The sequence below is a fragment of the Phacochoerus africanus genome, chromosome 3 (genome assembly GCF_016906955.1).
Source record: "Phacochoerus africanus isolate WHEZ1 chromosome 3, ROS_Pafr_v1, whole genome shotgun sequence".
NCBI lineage: Eukaryota > Metazoa > Chordata > Mammalia > Artiodactyla > Suidae > Phacochoerus > Phacochoerus africanus.
Window position 1 is genome coordinate 170,762,255 of NC_062546.1, and position 22,025 is coordinate 170,784,279.

General features: G+C 40.4%; 1 protein-coding gene across 3 annotated transcripts; it reads right to left on the bottom strand.

Moving 5' to 3' along the window:
* Positions 1–399: 399 nt before the first annotated feature.
* Positions 400–21,184, bottom strand: TMEM237 (transmembrane protein 237). Of its 3 annotated transcripts, none has more exons than XM_047773242.1 (13): positions 20,991–21,184; positions 19,006–19,037; positions 18,398–18,408; positions 16,677–16,733; positions 14,038–14,175; positions 12,111–12,231; positions 10,922–11,079; positions 8,193–8,316; positions 7,726–7,917; positions 5,761–5,834; positions 4,154–4,247; positions 3,321–3,442; positions 400–939 (listed from the first exon to the last, which is right to left on the bottom strand). In XM_047773242.1, exons 1-13 carry the CDS (start codon positions 21,030–21,032, stop codon positions 872–874), a joined length of 1,233 nt encoding a protein of 410 aa, XP_047629198.1. In that variant the 5' UTR covers positions 21,033–21,184; the 3' UTR covers positions 400–871. The 3 variants fall into 3 exon arrangements, with proteins under 3 accessions (XP_047629198.1, XP_047629197.1, XP_047629199.1); XM_047773241.1 differs by having other exon boundaries at positions 20,937–21,184; XM_047773243.1 differs by lacking the exon at positions 20,991–21,184 and adding an exon at positions 20,261–20,358.
* Positions 21,185–22,025: the final 841 nt, after the last annotated feature.

The window sequence follows — 22,025 nt, forward strand, 5'->3', positions numbered from 1 at the left end:
GAAGAGTTAGGTGTCTGTGACAGACAAAGACCTCTGACAAAGAGCTTGGGAATAGGCATGGGGGGTTTCTGCTCATCCTCTCTGAAGAGGCAGGGGGAAGGGTCTGCACAGGCCAACTGAGTGTTAGCTTAGTAAGCGCATAGGCCTCTCCTTTATTCTCCTGCGTTTGGGGGCCACTCAGTTTCTCTTTTGCTGTATATGCTTTTTAAGGCTCCCTAAATGATTCTGATGGTCAACCAGATACAGGAACCCACTGGTACAGGTCTTAAAGGGAAACGAACGTTAACGGTTATAAAACTTTTCAAACAAAAGTTGTATTTCCTTTCTAGCCATGAAGTAAAACATCTTTCAAGCTAAATTACATTATCCTAATTACATGATACACAACCACTGAGCCAGTTTCAAAAAAGACAAATTTCATATTTCAATTTATTCAGTAAGGAGACAACAAAAATAAATAATAAAGGTCTTCCCCCCTGTCCTCCCTTATTCCCTAAATTTCTGTTTAAACCTGATAGATATTTTGTAATACTAAAGCTATGGCTTTTTAAAAAGCACCGTACTAGTGCTTTTAAAGATAATGATTATAAATGCAACTAATTTGAGAAAACAGGAAATAAACATTCTCGCCTGCTGATTTCTAGCTCATTATCTCCTTTGTCATTAGGATGATAATGCTACAGACATTAATATTTGAGTATAAACTGCAGACACAATTGTAACATTTTCCATAATCCTGAGAAATTGTTCTGTATTATATAATCAAAAAATCGATTCCAAATACATCCATACATATCTTACAAAAATACATTTGAAACAAGAATGGGAAAAATTCTGAATACTGCGTCATTCCTCTGAAGATGAGCTGGCACTATGAAGAGGCTTTGATTCCTTTTTCTTCATCAGGATATTCTTCCACATCAGAGGAGAACATCAGCTCTGGGAGAGAAAATGAACAAATCAGACTCAACACGGTTTCCCAGTATCTTAGAAAGAGTTTTATAGCTTAGTTATAAACAGTCTCTTAAAACATTGACATATTATATGATAATAGAAATCCCTCATGTTCAAGTAAGAACTCTTACCAGGAAATTTAAGCCATTCAGAGAATCTGGGATCATTAACCAGCTAAGAGGTCTAATTCTATAGAGATCATTTTAACCTAAAATGTAGGACGCAGACATAGAGGAGGACCTGGACCTAACACGAGTGCCAGGATATGTGAACATGTTACCTCATTTCATCACTATAACAACCCTAAAAGCGAGTGTTATCATCCTCATTTTATATTTGCTTTTTTAATCCACATAGAAATGTTATTTGATTCATGTGGCCCTAAAAGAGAGTTGCGTTCTGGAAATACTTAGTAAGTAACACACGCTTTGCGATTTAGACTGAATAACTGCGCAAGCCAGGTGGGGGCAGCTTCAATCCCAACCACAGCGCAGAATGTTATTAATTGACATTTCTACATTTAAACTATTACTTAGCATTGATATATAATTCTACATTTAAACTGTTACTTAACACCGACATACCAAGAAATATTAAAAAAAAAAGAGGAAATCTTAGGAATCTAATAAAGTCCCCAGATGTAAGCATTAGATGAAAAAAATCTTTGACTTAAAACGATATGGAATAAAAGGAAAACAGCAAAATACCTAAAGCCTAAGAAGATTTTTTTTTTTTTGGTCTTTTTATCTTTTTTGGCACTGCACCTGCGGCATATGGAGGTTCCCAGGCAAGGGGTCCAATCGGAGCTGTAGCCTCCAGTCTATGCCAGAGCCATAGCAACGCGGGATCTGAGCCACATCTGCGACCTACACCACAGCTCACGGCAATGCTGGATCCTTAAACCACTGAGCAAGGCCAGGGATAGAACCCACAACCTCATGGTTCCTAGTTGGATTCGTTAACCACTGAGCCACAATGGGAACTCCAGCCTAAGAAGATTTTTAAAAACACTTTAGTATGTCAAAAGGAATGAGTGAAACAACATAAGAAAAGGTGCATGAATGAATATATACAAGAAGATTATATTTTTTTGTTCTGGTTTTTACAAGTGGAAATATTGGAAAGATTCTCAATTCCAAGACTTCTGAAACAAAGTCTGTAATCAGTTGATCAGACTGCAGTTAAATGCTCAGAATGCTAAACAAATTAAGAATAAAATAATAACCGAAGTCCAGAAAATAGCAAAGCGATTCAAAGGTAAAACTGTGGACCATCTGCCCAGGAAATACAATACCAGTACTACACGATTCCTAAAACAGTGCTGAAGGACTAACAGTTTGCAATGTGATTCTTCCTCTTCAGGTGTTCCAAGAAGAGCCTGGGGACCAGAGATTAGTAAATCTCGCTTCACCCTGGGTGCACTAAATGACAATGACTGGTGAAGAATTTGTGAAGGCGGAGGAGGAGGTGAGAACAAATTCACCTGAATACATGTCTAACAGAGGCTGAGATGATGGATGACTTATGCCAAATTGAGATACTTTGATCAAAAAGAGACCAAGGGGAGTTCCCGTCGTGGCTCAGTGGCTGGCAAATCCAACTAGGAACCGTGAGGTTGCAGGTTTGATCCCTGGCCTTGCTCTGTGGGTTAAGGATCCCGTGTTGCCATGGGATGTGGTATAGGTCGCAGACATGGCTCAGATCCCACGTTGCTGTGGCTCTGGTGTAGGCCCGTGGCCATAGCTCCGATTGGACCCCTAGCCTAGGAACCTCCCTATGCCGTGGGAGCGGCCCTAGAAAAGGCCAAAAGACAAAAAAAAAAAAAAAAAAAAAAGAGAGAGAGAGAGAGAGGAAGGGAAGTTAAGGGCAAAGATTTAGTATAAAATACCTGAAGGGTTCCAAAAGAAGAAATAAATTCAAAATATGTGGGCAGACTACAGAAGCCCCTTGTTAAGACTCTGGGACCCAGAGTTCCAGGCATGGCTCAGTGGTTAACGAATCCGACTAGGAACCATGAGGTTGCAGGTTCGATCCCTGGCCTTGCTCAGTGGGTTAAGGATCCCGCGTTGCTGTGCCTGTGGCGTAGGCCAGCAGCTACAATCTCCGATTGGACCCCTAGCCTGGGAACCTCCATATGCCGTGGTTACGGCCCTAGAAAAGGCCAAAAAAAAAAAAAAAGACTCTGGGAATCCAGCTCTCCTACACACTCCACCCTGCTTCTCTCAGCATTCTGTTTCACCACTCTATTATTACTCTTCTTGTGTTATTTTAAGTGATTGGACTATTACAAGCTATATTCATTACAAAAGAGATTTACAAAGTCATTACAGATGATTTCATGATATTCTATTTTTTTTCTTGAATACCTTCACTAAGATCCATGCCAGGTCTATAAGACAAAAACAGCCAAGATAATCCCACCAGAAGGGCCACCACCAGATTCACCACAATCCATGGCTGGAGAACCTGCTCCTCAATTCCTTCTGCCCTAAAAGGACAGAAATACTCATTAGAAATGTCTTCATTTTGGTCGATATATCCAAATATATCCATTTTATAAACTTAAAAAAAAATTAGCACTCCTTACCTAGAGGAAAAACAGGCACGAAATAATATGGAATTTCCCTGTTGGATGCATCATATGTATCAGGAGAACAAAGGTTCAAAGATTGCAGAACTATCACAGTGCTACTGTTCAATCTTTCCTCTCTTTACCTAATGCCCCCTAGCCACTCTCTCAAAAAAGAGTGCCCCTCTTCCCAGTGAGGGAAGACAGCCCGTCCCCCTCATGGTTGGCCATGAACCTGAGGAGGCGGACTCACCTGGGTCTGCTCTCCTTCTAGACCCTTGGTTTTCTGAGAACTCTCTCCCAGGTGCCCACTCCATCACTATGCTGGGGTATCAGGCTCCCCCATCACGTAATGGTTTATTTTTAAATCGTAACTTAGGAGATTTAAAATAGATTTGTAAAAAGAAGACATTTCTTTAAAAATGGAGTATGTAATAACAGTTACCCATTAACCACGGGAATGACAAGGAGGGGGGTTGCCATAATTTTGGAATCAAAAACAGGGCTTTCAGAGGAAAAATATTTACAGAGGAAAACAAGTAAAAGAGTACAAGAATCAGAATAGTAACAGTACTCCCATTGTTGCTGTTATTACCATCAACAATGACAACTGCTATTGCGAATTCTTACCAGAGGCTACCATTAACAGAAGAAGGTGTGTAAAGGTGGATTCTGTCACTCGTCATTTGCTGACTCAGAGATAATATAAGAGCAGTGAAGTACACTGAGAAAAAGACAAATTATTAATAACGTATTTTTAACAACCCAGTTAATTTTGATTTTATAGATTAAGGTCAAAAATAATCTGTACTTTGGGGAATGATGATATAAAAAAATTCATTTGATCAATTTCAATATCCTGGATAGTTAGTTTGACATTATTTTTTAATAATATAGGTAGAGAAGGGTCTTTTGAGTTTTGAGATGCTATTTTTTTTTTTTTTCTTTTTAGGGCTGCACCCGTAGTACATGAAGGTTCCCAGGCTAGGGGTCAAATCGGAGCTACAGCTGCCAGCCTACACCACAGCTCATGGCAGCGTTGGATCCTTAACCCACTGAGTGAGGCCAGGGATCTAACCCACAACCTCATGGTTCCTAGTCAGATTCGTTTTTGCTGCACCAGGACGGGAACTCCAAGATGCTATTTCATCATTAGGCTGATAAGAATCTAGAAGACCTTTTAAGAAAACAAATGACTTACTCAAGGTCCTAAAATTGGTTTCAGTAATTAGAACAGGACTTCCTGTCGTGGCACAGTGGAAACTAATCTGACTAGGAACGATGAAGTTGCAGGTTCTATCCCTGTCCTTGCTTAGTGGGTAAAGGATCCGGCATTGCCATGAGCTGTGGTGCAGGTCACAGACACTGCTCAGATCTGGCATGGCTGTGGCTATGGCCGGTAGCTGTAGCTCCAATTAGACCCCAGCCTGGAAACCTCCATATGCTGTGGGCACAGCCCTAAAAAGACAAAAGACAAAATAAATAAATTAAATTTAACTTAATTAAAAAAATAATTAGAACAAAATTTATTCCCAATTATAAAAAAAAGATATAAAATGGTATTTGTTACTGGAATGCAATATCAACTCAAGCTTTTTAATATAAGTAGAAAACGCAAAAGTTTAACATTAAGCAATACAGAGTAACAAACTTTTAAAAGTTACTTAGAGACCCCCTATTGAATAATAATTCTATTGGACTTCCCTTGTGGGTTAAGTGGGTTACATATCTGGCATTGTCACTGCATCGTACAGGTGACTGCTACAGTACAGGTTTGATCACTGGCCTGGGAACTTTTGCCTACTTTTGGCAGGTGGAGCCAAAAAAAAAAAAAAAGTCAAAATTATGCCTACCATGGTTTTCATCTTTTAAGGGCCGCACCCATGGCACATGGAGGTTCCCAGGCTAGGGGTCGAATCAGAGCTACAGCTGCCAGCCTACACCACAGCCATAGCAATGCGGGATCCGAGCCTTGCCTGCTACCTACACCACAGCTCACAGCAATGCTGGATCATTAACCCACTGAGCGAGGCTAGGGATCAAACCCACAACCTCATGGTGATTAGTCGGATTCATTTCCACTGCGCTACAACAGGAACTCCCAGTTTTTTAATTACAAATTCCATTGAATATCTAATAAGTAGTGTTTATAGCAATAATATAAAATCCATTTAAGATAAAATTATATTTTTCCTGGTTCAAAGTTACACAGTTATCAAATTAAACAATTTACTCACAGAAAGATGCTAAAGTTGTTGGATCCAGGGTAAGAAAATTTCGGATTGCTACTGATGTTTTAGCAAAGTCAATCCTAGAAAATACAAAGCCTTTTAAATTTGTAAACTTCTTACAAACTGTACTCTCTGGACTACAGTTTCTTCCTTCTCTATTTTAATGCTGTCACATATATTGTCTATTGCTAAGCTTTAAGTAGCTACAGTTTATACTTAACGTGCACAAAGGAAAATCTAATTTACAAAAGCCACAAAACAGTTAAGTAGAAGACTGTTTTAGTTATCATTCCTTTAGAGTGAAGAAGAAACAAATTAAACTTGATCTGCAAACATCATTAGATTCTACCTCTTTCTATGACCCATATCATTAGGTTATAAGTTGTGGTTTTCCTTAATGGGTTGAATGGTGTTCCCCAAAAGATATACTGACCTCCTAAACCCTGGTACCTGTGAATGTGACCTTATTTTTTTTTTCTTTTTAGGGCTGCACCCCAGCACATGGAGGTTCGCAGGCTAGGGGCTGAATCAGAGCTACAGCTGCTGGCCTACACCACAGCCACACCCAGATCCTTAACCCACTGAGCGAGGTCAGGGATTGAACCCGCATCCTCACGGATGCTAGTTGGGTTTGTTGACCGCTGAGCCATGACGGGAACTCCAAATGTGACCTTATTTGGAAATAGGGTCTTTGCAGATGTGATCACGTTAACATGATACCATTACAGTGGGCCCTAATTGGTGTCCTTAAGAGAAGAGACACGGATCCAGAGACACAGGAAGACCACCATGCGACAACAGAAGCAGAGACTGGAGTGATGCATCTATGAGGCAAGGATACCAAGGACTGCCAGCAACCACTGGGAGCTAGAGGAGAGGCACGGAAGAGACTTTCCCTTGGAGCTCTCCAAATGGAACCAACCTTGCTGACGTCTTGATTACAGACGTCTAGACTCCAGAACCGTGAGAAAATAAATCATTATTTTAAGCCACCTAATTTGCAGTACTTTGTGACGGCAGCCCTGGGAAACCAATACAATACCCAGAGACTTGTCTATACCTGAATCAGTGCGGTTGGAAGATATTTGGGACTTTTCAAATTGATTGTATTATATGAAATTTTAGACTTAGAGGTGATGCTAAAATGGGCTAAGCCTTTAGGGGATGTTTTTGCTCACAGTAGTTCCATCCTCCCCCCAAAGAAACAAAAACAAAGTGGCTTTTTTTTCTCTCTCTCTTTTTATGACCACACCTGCAGGATATGGAAGTTTCTTGGCTAGTGGTTAAATCAGAGCTGCAGCTGCCGGCCTACACCACAGCCACAGCAACACTGGATGTAAGCTGCATCTGCAACCTACGCTGCAGACTATGGCAATGCCAGATCCTTAACATATTGGGCAAGGCCAGGGATCACATGCTCATGGATAGTAGGGTGGGTTCCTAATCCACTGAGCCACGACAGCTTTTAAGAAAAAATCAAAATAGGAGTTCCTGTTGTGGCTCGGTGGGTTAAGGATCTGGCATCGATGCAAGCTGTCAATGTCTCTATGAGGATGCAGGTTCGATCCCTGGCCTTGTCCAGTGGGTTAAGGATCTGGCGTTGAGGCAAGCTTTGGCGTAGGTCACAGATGTGGCTCGGATCTGGTGTTGCCATGGCTATGGCATATATTTCAGCTGCAGCTCTGATTTTATCCCCTAGCCCAGGAACTTCTATATGCTGCAGATGGGGCCATAAAAAGAAAAAAAAAATCAAAATAACATTAATATCCTATAATTTTTTTTTGGCTGTGGTGGGATCTCAGTTCCCAGACCACAGATTAAACCTGGGCCCCAGCAGTGAAAGCACCAAGTCCTAAGCACTATGGAACTCCCTATAATTCTATTTTGAAAATGTCACAATCAGGAACACATTTTGCTCCATACTTCCTCCTAATCCCAAGTTAGAGGGATCTGCAGTCCCCATAGTCTTACCTGTCAAAAGCTGAAATTGTACTTAGAGCCAAAAGCAAGTAGAGAAGACTCTGGAATGGATATGCTAAGGTTTTGTATTGTTGCAGAAGGTTTGAGAAGTCAGAAAGCTGATCTCCTGTGAGAATATATATCACAACAATATTCCACACAGCACAGCCAGCCAAGAAGCCATGAGAAAAGAGACCAACCATCCTGAATGGAGAAGGGTTTCATTATTATACATGAATTACTAAAGTAAAAGGCTAAAACATTCTTCAAATCGCTTCACGTGGAAGAATGAAATTTAACACTTCACAAAAAGTAAAAACAAGTTTTTCTTTTTTACCACACTGATAGACAAATCATTTAACGCCAACTGTATGTTTAAAAAATATACCCACCCACCGTTTTAAGTTGTCGCCTTTGTTACCAGTACCAATCAATACTTTAAAAAAAAATTATGGAACATTTCCAACAAAATCAGCCACCTGAAAGCCCGGTGCACTGACAGGGCAACATCTCTGGTCGTCCAGGGAGGCTTCATGTCCATCGACACATCTATCTTTTCTGTGGTCTTTATCAGCTCTGACCGATCAGCAGCCTGGAATCGCCCTAAGAATCCCATACACAATAACAAGCCGTTAGCAAGAGGGAACCCTGGCTGTCCTTTTACTATTGCATATTTCAGAACCCTCAGACTGAGACTGAAATTTTACTGTTTTCCTATCTAAAAATTCTCCCCGATTCAGTCCTTATTTCAGAGGGCTCTGTTCTTTTGGTTGCTAAAAAATACCACTTTTATGACTTTTCGACCAATTCTTTAAATTCTAATGTACTTTCCAATTTTCAAAAGTTTCACACAATTTCATATAATCCCATGATAACCTTTTTTTTTTTTTAATCCCCTACCTCTATATTGCCCCTCCCCCTTCCCTTTCCCTACTGGTTTGTTCTCTATACCTGTGAATCTGCTTCTTTGTTTCTTTTATTCACTTAGTCTGTTGTATTTTTTTTTAAGATTCCACATATAAGTGATATCACACAGAATTTGTCTTTCTGTCTGACTTATCTCACTTAGTCCATCCATGTTGCTACAAATGGCAAAATTTCATTCCTTTTTGTGGCTAAGTAGGATTCTATTGCATACATACGCGATATCTTTTTATCCTTTCATATGCTGATGGACACTTTGGTTGCTTCCATGCCTTGGCGATCGTATTTAATGCTGCTATGAACAATGGGGTGAATATATCTTTTCAAATTAGTGGTTTTGCTTTTTTTGGATTATACCCAGGAGTGGAATTGCTGGGTCATATGCTAGTTCTATTTTTAGTTTTTGAGAATCCTCCATACTTTTTTCCACAGTAGCTGCACCAATTTACATTCCCACCAACAATGTAGGAGGGTTCCCTTTTCTCCACATCCTTACCAACATTTGCTATTTGTGTTCTTTTTGGTAACAGCCATTCTAAAAGGTGTGAGGTGATATCTCATTGTGGTTTTGATTTGCACTTCCCTGATGATTGAGATAAACATATTACTGTTTTATTTCTAAGAAAAATAAAATATAATGACCATGTGCTATCTTATCCATCCAAAATAGATAAAGTAACAGTCTTAGAAATCAAGCATATTTAATGAAAGACAATAATGAACTTGCAACTCAGAACAAAGTCTGAAAACCTTTAATGTGATGTAGTCTAAAAAACTATAATTTAGAGATTTTACAAGTATTAAAGTTTAAATTTCAACACCATAAAGTAAGTCAATATTTGGAAACATTAAATTTCTTAAAAAAGATGCCAGTGTGTGTTGCATGGCATTCTGTGATGACAGAAAAGAGATGGGCTGTTTCATATACTTAAAAAGATTCCCATGGAAAGTATCGGTTCAGATGTCAGCTCTACAGCACTATGAACAGAGCCTTATCCCTTTACTGCTGCCCAGCAGGTGTCTTCTCGTTTATCTGCCAGTCCACAAGTGGCCCTCACAAAGCAGGGAAGCTTCCATTTCCATTATCCTTGCCAAAACTGGCTGTCAGGTACTTTGGAGGAGAAAAGACAGGGGGGTGATACCTAATTTTCCCCCAAAGAAAAAGCAACTTCTGGACAAATAATTAGTGCCTTGTATGGTCAGTTACTCTAGTATGGAAGTTTCTGTGCTCAGGGAAGCAAGAATAAAAATGAGGATTGAGTGATACTGCTTGAAAATAGACTGAAGTAAATTAAATGGCCACATGTTATACTAGTAAAAGCCCTTAACTAGAAGTCTTAAAACATTGGTTTGAGTCCCAGTTCTGCATTACCTAACTGTGAGACCCTGGGTGAATCAGCCTTTCCAGATCACGGGTTTCTCAACTCCAAGATCCCTTAGGTGGGCTCTTATGGAATCAGAATTCTAAACCAATTTCTGTAAAATCTAAATTGAATATTTTAAGAACCCATCTACATTCCAGATGAGTTCTTTAGGCACATATCCATAGCCTATCCATGGGAACAGTTTATAATCATGATCATGCTTTCTGTAGATTTTTCTTAAACACTGCAAACGCAGTCTTATGATCAATGCTTGCTAAACAATGCCAGAACTAGTTCCCAAAAGAGCATACAGCTATAATGTTGTACTTCTTATTTAATACGGCAATACCATCATGTATTTCGTCTTATTTTTCATTGGAGAGCTTATATCATTACCTATTCTACCACCAATACCACTACCAACTGCAGAGAAATGGTAAAGTACAATAAAGAATAAAGAAATGGGGGGATAGAGGGAGATTTTTAAAAAATTACCCATAATCCCATAACCCAGAAACAACTGGCATTAATATTTTGAATGTATTTCCTTCCAGTCTTTTGCCCTATGCATTTTTTATAGCAGAAGTCAAACTCTGTGTGTGTATAACGAGTAACTTTTCTTAGAATCTTCCCATGAAATGAAAAATTCTCCCTAAACACATTTTCAGCGGTGCAGAAGATTTCATTGTGTAGATATGCCATAACTGACCGAAATCACGCCCTTCCTGTTTTATATCTAGGTTGTTTCCAGTTTCTTCCCCTCATGAATAACCATGGGATGATGAGCTTTTCATACAAAGTTTTATCCATATTTTCGTTTATTTCCTTAATTCAGATTTCCAGAAGTATAATTTCTAGGTCAAAGGATACCCTTGCATAATTCTTAAAGAGCTCATGTTCCCGAACAAGGAACTACTCACGGCTTTTTTCCACAAACACTTTGCCTACAGGCTGGCTGGTGCCAGTGGGGGCAGTGAACATGGACGGTTGCTCTGGACCACTTTGCTCATCAGTAATTATGTCTTCATCTTCTACTCCTAGTTCATTAGCATAATGTAATTCCACTGGCTGAGTTTTCCTGGGGTCAGAGAGAATGTAAGAAAAATGGATGATTAATGACTTTTAACAGACCCAAACAAGGAGGCGCCTGTGAGTTTAGTGGAAAGAGCCCTGGACTTGGAATCAAGAAATTAGATTTTTACTCAAATGGATCAGTTATTAAGTGTTACTTACAAAGAGCAGGTCACCTATATTTCTGTGGTCACCTATATTTCCTCATCTGGAAAATAAACTGACTGGAACTAGATTTATAAGGTTCTTTACAGACTTAAAATTATATGATTCTATATCATACTGATTACTATATGAAGGGTCATTTCCAAATACAAACAATAGTGTTACATAACTTCTAGTATACTTCTTGAAAGTGTACCACTCGATCTTATCTGAGATTTAATTTCTTATCCTAAAATACACATTTTTATGTATTCCTAAAATAATCATAATTTGAATTATTAACATGAGAAAATAATAGCCTTCTTTATTAATTTTTAGTATCTTTAATACCTTTAATTTTTAATTTAGTACCTGTAATTTTTTTTTTTTTTTTTGCTTTTTAGGGCCGCATTTGCAGCATACAGAAACTCCCATGCTAGGGGTCAAATCAGAGCTGTAGATAATGGCCTACACCACAGCCACAGCAATGCCAGATCCAAACCACGTCTGTGACCTATACCACAGCTCACGGCAACACCAGATCCTTAACCCACTGAGCAGGGCTAGGGATTGAACCCACCTCCTCATGGATGCTAGTTGGGCTCGTTACTGCTGAGCCACAGTGGGAACCTCCAATACCTACAATTTTAATATCTTTAATATGCAGTTTTTTTACTACTTATATAAAATCTTTTACTTGTGTCCCCTTTTGAAGACAGTTCCTAAAATTTTTTAAATACATTTCACTTTTCTCAGTGGGTTTAGTCTTTCCAAATTTATCCTTAATTGATATTTTTGTAATATTACTTATCCTATAGATCTATAAGTATTTAATAAGGCTTAGAAACTACCATTATCTCTGGAGAATATTTAGAAGGACAAATAAATTTGTACTTTGTCTTCCTTCGAGGTTTTTGAATAACTGGCTCTTCGGCTGGCTCCATGTTGACACAATTTTCATTTGGTAATAAAGATGGACTAGATCTCTTCTTCTGGCTAAAGGTACTCTCCACTTCTGAAAATAAAATAGATTAAGTTTTCAAATTACCAGGATTGCAAAAAGAAAAGTAATGTATAAGACTTCTGTAAGACAAAAGAACTTTAAGAATTTTTGGCCCCCAATTTTTTTCACCATCTTACAAATTTTTAATTTTTAAAATTTTACACCTCTAGGAGTTCCCATCATGGCACAACAGAAATGAATCCAACTAGGAACCATGATGTTGTGGGTTCGATCCCTGGCCTCACTCAGTGGGTTAGGGATCCAGTGTGGCTGTGAGCTGTGGTGTAGGTAGCAGACACGGCTCGGATCCTGCGTTGCTGTGGGTGTGGCGAAGGCTGGCAGCTGCAGCTCTGATTGGACCCCTAGCCTGGGAATCTCCATATGTCATGGGTGTGGCCATAAAAAGAAAAAAAAAATTACACCTCTAAACACTCAACAGAAAATTTGAAATTGCAATGCCAAACAATATGGAAAAAATTAAGTAATCCAACACCCAGAGTGTGTCAGAGATCTCTAGGTTTACCTCTAAGCTCTATGATTCACTCGAAGGACTTCCAGACTCACAAGCCATTTACACTTGCAGTTATGGTTTATTACAGGGAAAGGACATAAAGCAAAATCAACAAAAAGAAAAAGCTTAGGGAGCAAAGTCTAAAAGAAACCAGGTACAAGCTTCCAAAAGTCCTCTATCAATGGAGTCACACAGAATGTGCTCATTCCTCCAGCAACAAGTTGTGACAACACATGTGTTGCTCTCTTTTTCAGGGAGGCTCAAAGCCACTCAGCACTTGGGGTTTTTACTGGAGGTGATCACATGGGCACCCTCTGCAAAACACATACCCAAATTCCAGACTCCCAGAAGGAAAGCAGGGGTTCAGCATAAATAACACTGTGTGCAAAAATGCACAGTGAGCCACCCTGGTAATTTAGGGAAGACTTCATGACAGTGTAGGGAACTGCTTACCAGTCAAGTTCCCAGTTGCCAGGTAAGAGGCACCTTTACAAGCAGGCCTTTCCAAGGAGAGCAGGTGCAGGCCTGCTGTGCTATAACTCTTTTCTGCACACAAGGTATTAAGTTCAAGCAAGTCAATGGAGCCTCTAACCCATAAGAAACTCTTCCTATCTGGAAATACAAGTGATGGCTCCCTGCAATCCATCAAAGCCCTTAGAGTTCTATTTTAAGAAACACTTACAGGGAGTTTCCACTGTGGTATAGTGGGTTAAGAATCTGACTACAGTGGCCTGGGTTGCTGCAGAGGCATGAGTTTGATCCCCTGGCCCAGCACAGTAAGTTAAAAGGATCCAGCGTTGCCACAGTGTAGGTCAGAGTTGCGGCTCAGATTCAATCCCTGGCTCTGGCGCTTTTTGGATTGCATAATTTTTAAAAAGCACTGCCAATTTGATAAGCAAAATAAATGATACAATATTATGTTTACCTTGTGAATGAATAGTGCCTGGGAAATAGCAAGATTCAAAAAATGTTGGCTGTTGCTTCATTAAATTATTGTTAATACAGAATCTATCCTTTTACCCTTAATCTCAATGTCCATTTCATAACATACTAAATCCGTACACATATCAAGAGCTACACTTTATGTTTTTGTTCTGAATTTGTACTCCTTCTCTAATAATTTGTACACATACGATCAAAAGAAATCCTCTAAAGTATTTTTGACTTAACCCATTGGAGTTACTCTAGGAATAAAAATGTTAAGCAAAAAAAAAGGAAAAAAAATGGGATATGAGTGGGGAAAACAGAAACAGACAGGTTTTTAATCATACTCGCCAAATCACAACTGCTGTCACAACCTTACGTACCAAGGGATGGCCTCGTCTTCTTCTGTCTCTTTTGAACAGGAGCTTCTAGATGTTCCGCAGGGTCTTTAGTTGGTGGCTCACTGCCCTCAGATGGCCTCTGAACGGCAGTCTGATCAAGGCCTTCTGAAGAAGCACTAGCTGCAGAGTGGAAAAAATTGGGATAACCTGAGCAGAGATTATCAAGTCTTAAAAAGATGGGAAAAGGGGGAACTGGAATGTTTCCTATATAATAATCTCCTCTCTTACAGAATTAATTGTGCATCAAATCTTGATTTCCTTCCTCCTCATCCGAACTCTGGGCTTTAAGTTGAGAAAAGAAATAAATGAGGGAACACATAAGACTGAGGAAGAAAAAAACCCAGGGGGCTAAAAAGAACAAAAGAAGAGGAAGAGGAAAACTACTTAAGAACTTCCAAAAAGGTGAAAACATAATAGAAACTGTCACTCTAGGGACTCTCTTACTTGTCTTAGGCCTTGAGAATTATCAGCCTCCATACAGTTTTAGTCCTTCATTAACAAACTGACACATGATGAAGTCATCATGGATACCTGGAGTTAACAGGTAACTTAGCTTGTCATCTGATCACTCATTTCAATCTCTCTCCTCATCACATCTTTGAACAGATTTTTAGCAGATCTAAATTCTACCTCACTGCATTTCCTCGCCTGTTTTTTTTCACAAAAGAAGAAATACAGGGAGTTCCTGTCCTGGCACAGCAGAAATGAATCCGACTGGGAATCATGAGGTTGCAGGTTCGATCCCTAGCCTTGCTCAGTGGGTTAAGGATCCAGCATTGCTGTGAGCTGTGGCGTACGTTGCAGACGCAGCTCGGATCTGATGTTGCTCTGGCTCCAGCCCCGATTGGACCTCTGGCCTTGGAACCTCCATATGCCATGGGTGCAGCCCTAAAAAGGATAAAAGACAAAAAAAAAAAAAAAAAGAAAGAAATACAAATGAGTGAATAAACAAATGAAAGATGCTTAACCTCATTAGTATTCAGAGAAAGGGAAACTAAAATAAGCTACTCTTTGCCCACTAGGTTGACAAAAAAGCTTTCACAGCTGATATTGTCCAACGTTGTCAAGGCTTTAGCGATTGTGACACTCAAACTCTTGGTGGCAAGAAGATAACTAAAGCTCTCTTGAAGGCAATTTGGCAGAAATCTATCATATTAATAATGCACAGGTCCTTTTGTCTAGCAGTTTCATTGTGAGTAATCTATCTTATTATAGAAATAGCTCGTCTTCCTCACCACCCACTTTTTTTATGTAGAACTGCAAATTGTAGGTGTGCAAAACTTGAAATAACCTAATTGAACAATAAATTTAATAAAAGCCTAGCAACATGTCCCCCTTTTGGTCTAGAGCACTGATTTTGTTTTTTATAAGAAAAAAACCTGGTAGCTGGGATAGAGCCAAACCTGTGCTCCCTCAACTCTGTCTTTATAGCATCTATGACCTGTGATCCCTAAGTCCATATGTACATGTTCATATTTAACTGTCAGTATATTTTTAGAGCCTAGCATTTCAATGACTTTGTGCATCTAAGTCTCTTTGCCTCTCTTTTCTTTTTACTCCGTGTCTGGATGTCTTTCTCTAGGCATCCATCTCCATTTCTCCTTTCCTCCACCCACCATCTAGTCCTCCATTCATTAGGCAATGATAAGCTAACACATGGTTCCGACCAGGTTAAGGGGTGATCAGCTAAGACCTTTCGGAAGCTCATCCAGTAGCGGTAGACAGGACAGGCTAGAGCGGAAGGCAAACTAGAAGTACAGAGCAATGTTGGAGGCTACCTCAATAGCTCAGATAGAAGAAAGGAGCTAAACTAACTACAGTTAGTTGGACATGAAAAGGGAAGAGATGTAAAAGATATAGAAGAAACAAGCTTATGAGAGGCAGCAAGTAGAGTGACAGGACCAGGCAGAGGTCACTCTGAGGTTTCCACTAGGAGAATGGGGGGGGGGGGGGGTCCATTAACAGAAACTTAAGTGAGAAGTAAAACTTGATTTATTTTGAAAGTGATGATAAATTCTGGATGTGCTGAGTTCACGTTCCTGACCAAAGATCCGGGATTATTACTGAATAACGAAGACAAAAAGGAGTTCCTAGAACTTGCTCATTATTTCCCCAGCTTTTTTTTCTATTAAAGTATAGTCGATTTACAATGTTGTGCCAATGTCTGCTATCATTATTGGAGCTTTAATACCAGGATGATACAGCCTCAATTTCAGACTCATGTTCTAATGTAGAGATTCTCTGATTGAAACGAAGGATCCAAGAACCTTATGTCTCTAAATCTGATGTCCTGTTCAGAGATCTGGACTCAATCATAGCTTAAGACAACTATGATATCTATAGATAAAAGACCTCAAAGAGTCCAAGAATGTTGTGGAAGTAAGATCTTGGGTGGCATTCCTTTATTCCAGGAATGCTTCTAGATACTCCTCAGGCCGCTCACTGCCTTATCTCTGACAACCACCAAGAATCCCACTGCGTCAAAGTGAACGTGGTTCTATCCTCAACACAGCAGTGACCTGGGACTGCAGGGGCCCTGTCTGTCCCTGATCTGTGATGTTTATCATGCCTGAGGTCCTGGAAAAACTTTTGATCCCTGACGACAAAGAACAAGGTCTTACCTAGCATGGTTTTTGTTCTGGGCTTCTTTTTCTTAGGACGACTAAGTGGAATATTATCTATAAAACAGAAAGAATAACAGAAAGGCCGCCTTAAATTCAATGTAGGGAACATCAAAAGGCAACTTTTAGTAGGGAAGACATTTCCCTCTCTTTCCTGGGTCCAGCCAACTTCTATACATTAGGGAAAGAAGGCAAGAGGGAGTTCCCATCGTGGCTCAGTGGTAACAAACCTGACTAGTATCTATGAGGATGTGGGTTCCATCCCTGGCCTTGTTCAGTGGGTTACGGATCTGGCATTGCCGTGAGCTGTGGTGTAGGTCGCAGCTGTGGCTCAGATCCTGCATTGCTGTGGCTGTGACGTAGGCCTGCAGCTCCAGCTCCAGTTTGACCCCTAGTCTGGGAACTTCTATATGCCACAGGTGCAACTCTAAAAAAAAAATTTTTTTTTAAAAGAATGCAAGAAATTGACAAAGTCAAAGAGAGCCCAAAGAGTGGTACCAGTAGGTCATGGCAGGTCAGTAATGTTGGAAACTATTGATAGGAAGTGGGCTCACCAAATATTTACTCACCCCTATATTTCCCAGCCCCCGTGCACTTAGGTGTGGCCTGTGAGTGGTTCTGGCCAATAGGCTATGAGCAAGTGATCTGTGTCATTTTGGGGCCAAAACACTGAAAGACTCAGTGAGTAACCATCCAGCTTTCCCTTCCCTTGCTGTGGCAATTGAGGGGGCCTCATGTTAAGATGGCAGAACCACAGCATGGCAGTAGCCTGGATCACTACGTCATTAGTGAATAGGTAGAGAAAGGTAACTATCCCAGATTGTTGCTGCAACGGACTTTGCTTTAACCAGAAAAACCCCACATATTAAGTCACTGAGATTTGGTGGCTACTATGACATAACCTAGTCTATTCTGATGAAATGAGACAAAAGAAAATATAGTCTGGACTTCCTGCTGCAGCACAATGGGATCAGCAGTGTTTAGGGAGTGCTGGGACGCAGATTTGATCCCTGGCCTAGCACAGGGGGTTAAGGATCCACAGTTGCCACAGCTGCCCCTTCGGTCAAAACTGCAGCTCAGATCTGATCATCCGTGGCCCAGGAACTCCATACACCACGGGGTGGCCAAAAATGAAAAAAAAAAAAGAAAGAAAGAAAGAAAGAAAATATAGTCTCTATTATTGAACTGTCAGCTTAACCAACAGTTATGTTCTGGGTGACTCCAGTCTGGGATGAATACTTTTTTATTTTTAAGGTCAAATATTGACCATATAACTACTGTTATATATCAATCATCATTTTAAAATGGTAGTCATGGATTTCCTGTCGTGGCTCAGGGGTTAACGAACCCGACTGGCATCTATGAGGACACAGGTTCAATCCCTGGCCTCGCTTAGTGAGTTAAGGATCTGGCGTTGCCGTGAGCTGTGGTGTAGGTCTCAGATGCAGCCCAGATCCTATGTTGCTGTGGCTGTGGCATAGGCCAGTGGCTACAGCTCTGATTGGACCCCTAGCCTGGGACTCTCCAAATGCTCTGGGTGTGGCCCTAAAAATACAAAAATAAATAAATAAATAAAGTTAAATGGTAGTCATAGAAGATTACTAGGATTTAGCATTATATACTATTCAGATTCAATTTTAAGAGGAAATTAAGAAATCAGACTAACTTACAAACACCAAATACTGTATTTAGAAAATTTTATACTGAGTAAACTAACTCACCTTGAATAGCACTTTGCATGACACCGACCAAATTTAATCAGGACAAAGACAAAAAGAAAAACTCTATTAATTAGAAATCTATTACATGGTCAGATTGAAAACTGTCTTAAATCATTAAAAATTTAAAATAAAATTAGCTTCCACACAAACTCAGCTAGTTTACAAACTAGCTTATTATTTATAATAAGCTGTTTAATAAGGCTAACGAAATAACCCCAATATTTTCTGAACCTACATATACATATTCCCTTCAGTCTAATAATAAAGTGGATTGAACAGATTAAGAACTCTTATTTTTGTCACTGACTAAAATCGGCTTAAACTCTGAGGAAACTATTCTAGCAAACAAAAGAGGATCAGAAGTCTGATAAACAAGACACTAAAACATTCCGAATGAATCCATTATCCTAACGTGGACATTCAATCTTTGAAGCAAAACGTTTAATTATAACTGTTATTTTAATAATTCAAGTATTTTTCACCTTTAAATTTTTAGAAAGCCTTTTCTGAATTATCATAATTATGTAATGTATAGTCTCAATATGTTTCACTTTATTGATTTTACGTTTTTAAAATTCAATAATAAAATTACTACAAATTACTTTTACCTTGGCACAGGTGGAAGGGCCCGTGGAGGACGCTATGGAGAACAGAAAAAGAAAACGGCTTGTAAGTAAAGCCTTAGAACATCTTTACTTCATGTACCTCACATTTTTGATAACCCTGTTCATCAGTTAATGCCCAGGAGGCACTGAGGAGGATCAAATGGGCAATTTTAAATTTGATCTATCATTTCTAAATTTCTTACAAAAAATTCCTTCCTTCCTATATTCCCTACTATCTACAGGCCAGGGCCTGTTCTAAGCTTTAGGGATACATTAATGAACAAAACAGCTTTTTTGGAATTACATTCTAGGTTAAATATAAGAAGATAACATTAAATATATTTATACACACATATATCAGTATATATACATATATAAATATATATAAAACCATGCACATTATTACAGTAATGTGTATGATTATATGTATTACTTTAGTTAGGGAAAGTCTCTCTGAGATATTACAGCTGAGATTTGAATAAGAAAGGAAACAAAGGGAGCAAATACAAGGCTTTTAGGGGAGACTGGGCTTAAATAGTTCCAGATAAAAGAAAGCCAGTAAAGAAAAAGCAGTTATCCAAGCATGGGCAGATTAATTAGGAAGACCAAGGGAAGGAGCTTAGATTCTATTTTAATTCCATAGGAAACCGATGGAGGTTTTTAAGACACAGAGTAACACATTTTTTAAAAAAAATTTTCTGAACACAGCGTAAAGAACACATTTTAGGGCAGAAAGCATTAAAAAAAAAACTTACAAAAACTTCTTTACATGAAAAAGAAAAGTGTTTGCAGTTCAGAAAAAATACAGTTCAGTGGCATTCTGGAATTTTTCAAAATAAAATACCAACAGAAATGTCTAAAATGCAGTTTAATGTTGCAAGTATCTCAAGCTGCTTGCAGAGGACACTGACTAAAAAGGGTTAAATTTTAAACACTCCGATTGTTTGTTCCACAATTGTCCCATTTCGCTATCCATTTATTCAAAAGATGTATTAATACAAATGCTACTACACTAGGACAAGGTCTTACCACTATCCAGCAGTCAAAATCCAACTGGAAAAAAAGGGAGGCACGTGAAAGCGCTATTGTTCTAAAGATGCTAAGGACCGCGTTCTAACCAAGGGCTCAGTTCACAGGGTAACTCCACATTTCAAAAGTCCCGCAAAAATGAGGTGTTATCTATCCAGAAACTCAGTCTCTACGCTCCTCAAAAGGTGGGTGGCTCAAGTAAACTCAAAAGGAACTAAAGCTGGCTTACCACTTGCTTCTTCCCCATTCTGTCTAAATCCGGGATGCCCCGCGGCCGTGGGCTCCCGGGAGAGGGTTCACCGCCGCCCGGCCTGCTCCCGCGCAGGCGCAATGCGTCATCGGGCTGCGCTGTCCAGGCCGCTAGGAGCCACAGCCTCCTCCCAGCTAGATGGGAAGGAAGGGGAGCGGGGTGGGGGGCCCCGTCTGGCCTTTTCTGTCTACTCCGGCGTTAAAGGGGGCATCGGAGTCCGGGCTGAAGTGCCCTGGAGGAGAGGCTCCAGCGGGCGCGGGGTAGCAATCACGGTTTTCCCCATGATTTCCCAAGTGGTTGCGGGACATTTGTTCCAGGAATGTAAGAGAAGACCAGGACTGAAAGTTCCCCACTGGCAAACGGCGATCTCATTCCCGGGCGGCCAAATGCCCTCCGAGGGGAGTGAATAAGGAGGGCCTCGTCGACTGCCCCCGAAACTCGCAAGGGCTGGGGCCGCTGAGAAGTGAGGCGTCGTCATGGCAACGTGCGCACCCAGGCCCCCGGAAAATTCACGCCTGCCCCCTCACCCGATTCTTGGAGTTCGGGTCGGGCCTTGGGACGAATTTCCAGCCCCCAACCCCAACCCCAAGCCTATCCTGTGAGCGCCGCGAGCTCCTAGAGCTGGGCTCTCCCCTTTCGATCCCGTCCGCCTCACCCTAGAGGTAGCTGCCCGGGTGGAGCAGAGGCCGACGGGCCCTAAACCGCTCACCGGCTGGTCCTCCTCCACCCCGAGCCCGGAGTCGGCCCTCATGGCTTGGTGCCCGCCGGGCTGCCTCGGCGCAACGGCCGCGGGCCCGAGCCTGCTTCCCCGCGATGCCGAGGTCTCCCGGACTTGCGGGAGGCGGGGGCTTGGTGGCGCCAGACTAGGGCGCCTCCCCAGGTCTTCGCCCGCCTCCGCGCGGCCAAGCTTCGCAATCCCTGGTGTCAGAGACGAGTTTAACCACCAAGCCCAAAGTTTAGCTTGGGGTTTGAGTGTTGACGCAGGCGATTCTCAGATTCTCTTCCATTGCTTACCCTCCATCCAAAGAAGCACAGCATAAAATCAAATCTAGGCTCACTAAAGTGTTAAGAATGGCTTAATTTTCTTCATTTTGTTTGGACATTTTAGAAAAATAATACGTATTCATTTCACATAGAAAACTACAGATATTTTGAAGTTTAAGGTTAAGAAGGAGTAAGGGGATGGTGTGGATATGACATACAGAAGTAGGAAGAGCTGCTGGAAGACAGCCTTCGTGGAATAACGTCCTCATGGGGGGGGAGGGGGTCTCAGATATTGGTCTCTAGCACCGAAATCCGAAATCCATTCCTCTTTCCTAATTTAAGCATAAATGTAGATACTAGCTTTGGGGAAAATGATTGTTACAGCTCTGATCAAAATAACTTTTCCTTGTAGCCTAATGTGTAAAATGATGGGAGCAGTGCTGTTTCTGTAAGTTCTGGTGTTAGATGTGAAATGTGTGTATTAACGCTTCTTGCAGTTAGTCAAGTAGACACTTTTTGTAAAATTCATGTTCATGAAACAGAAGTTTCAAAAGGTAAAATGCAGTTTTTGAAATTAGACACTTATTTTATTTAGGAAAGCTCTTATCTGAATCATACAAAGGCCATGTGAAATCTATGAAAGGTCCTCGTACTCGGTGACTTAGCATTGTTTATATCCCTATCAAATGCAGTATATGAAGTAAAGGAAAACTTTTTTTTTCCCCTAAAAACCAAATAGATAACTCTAGATAACCATACC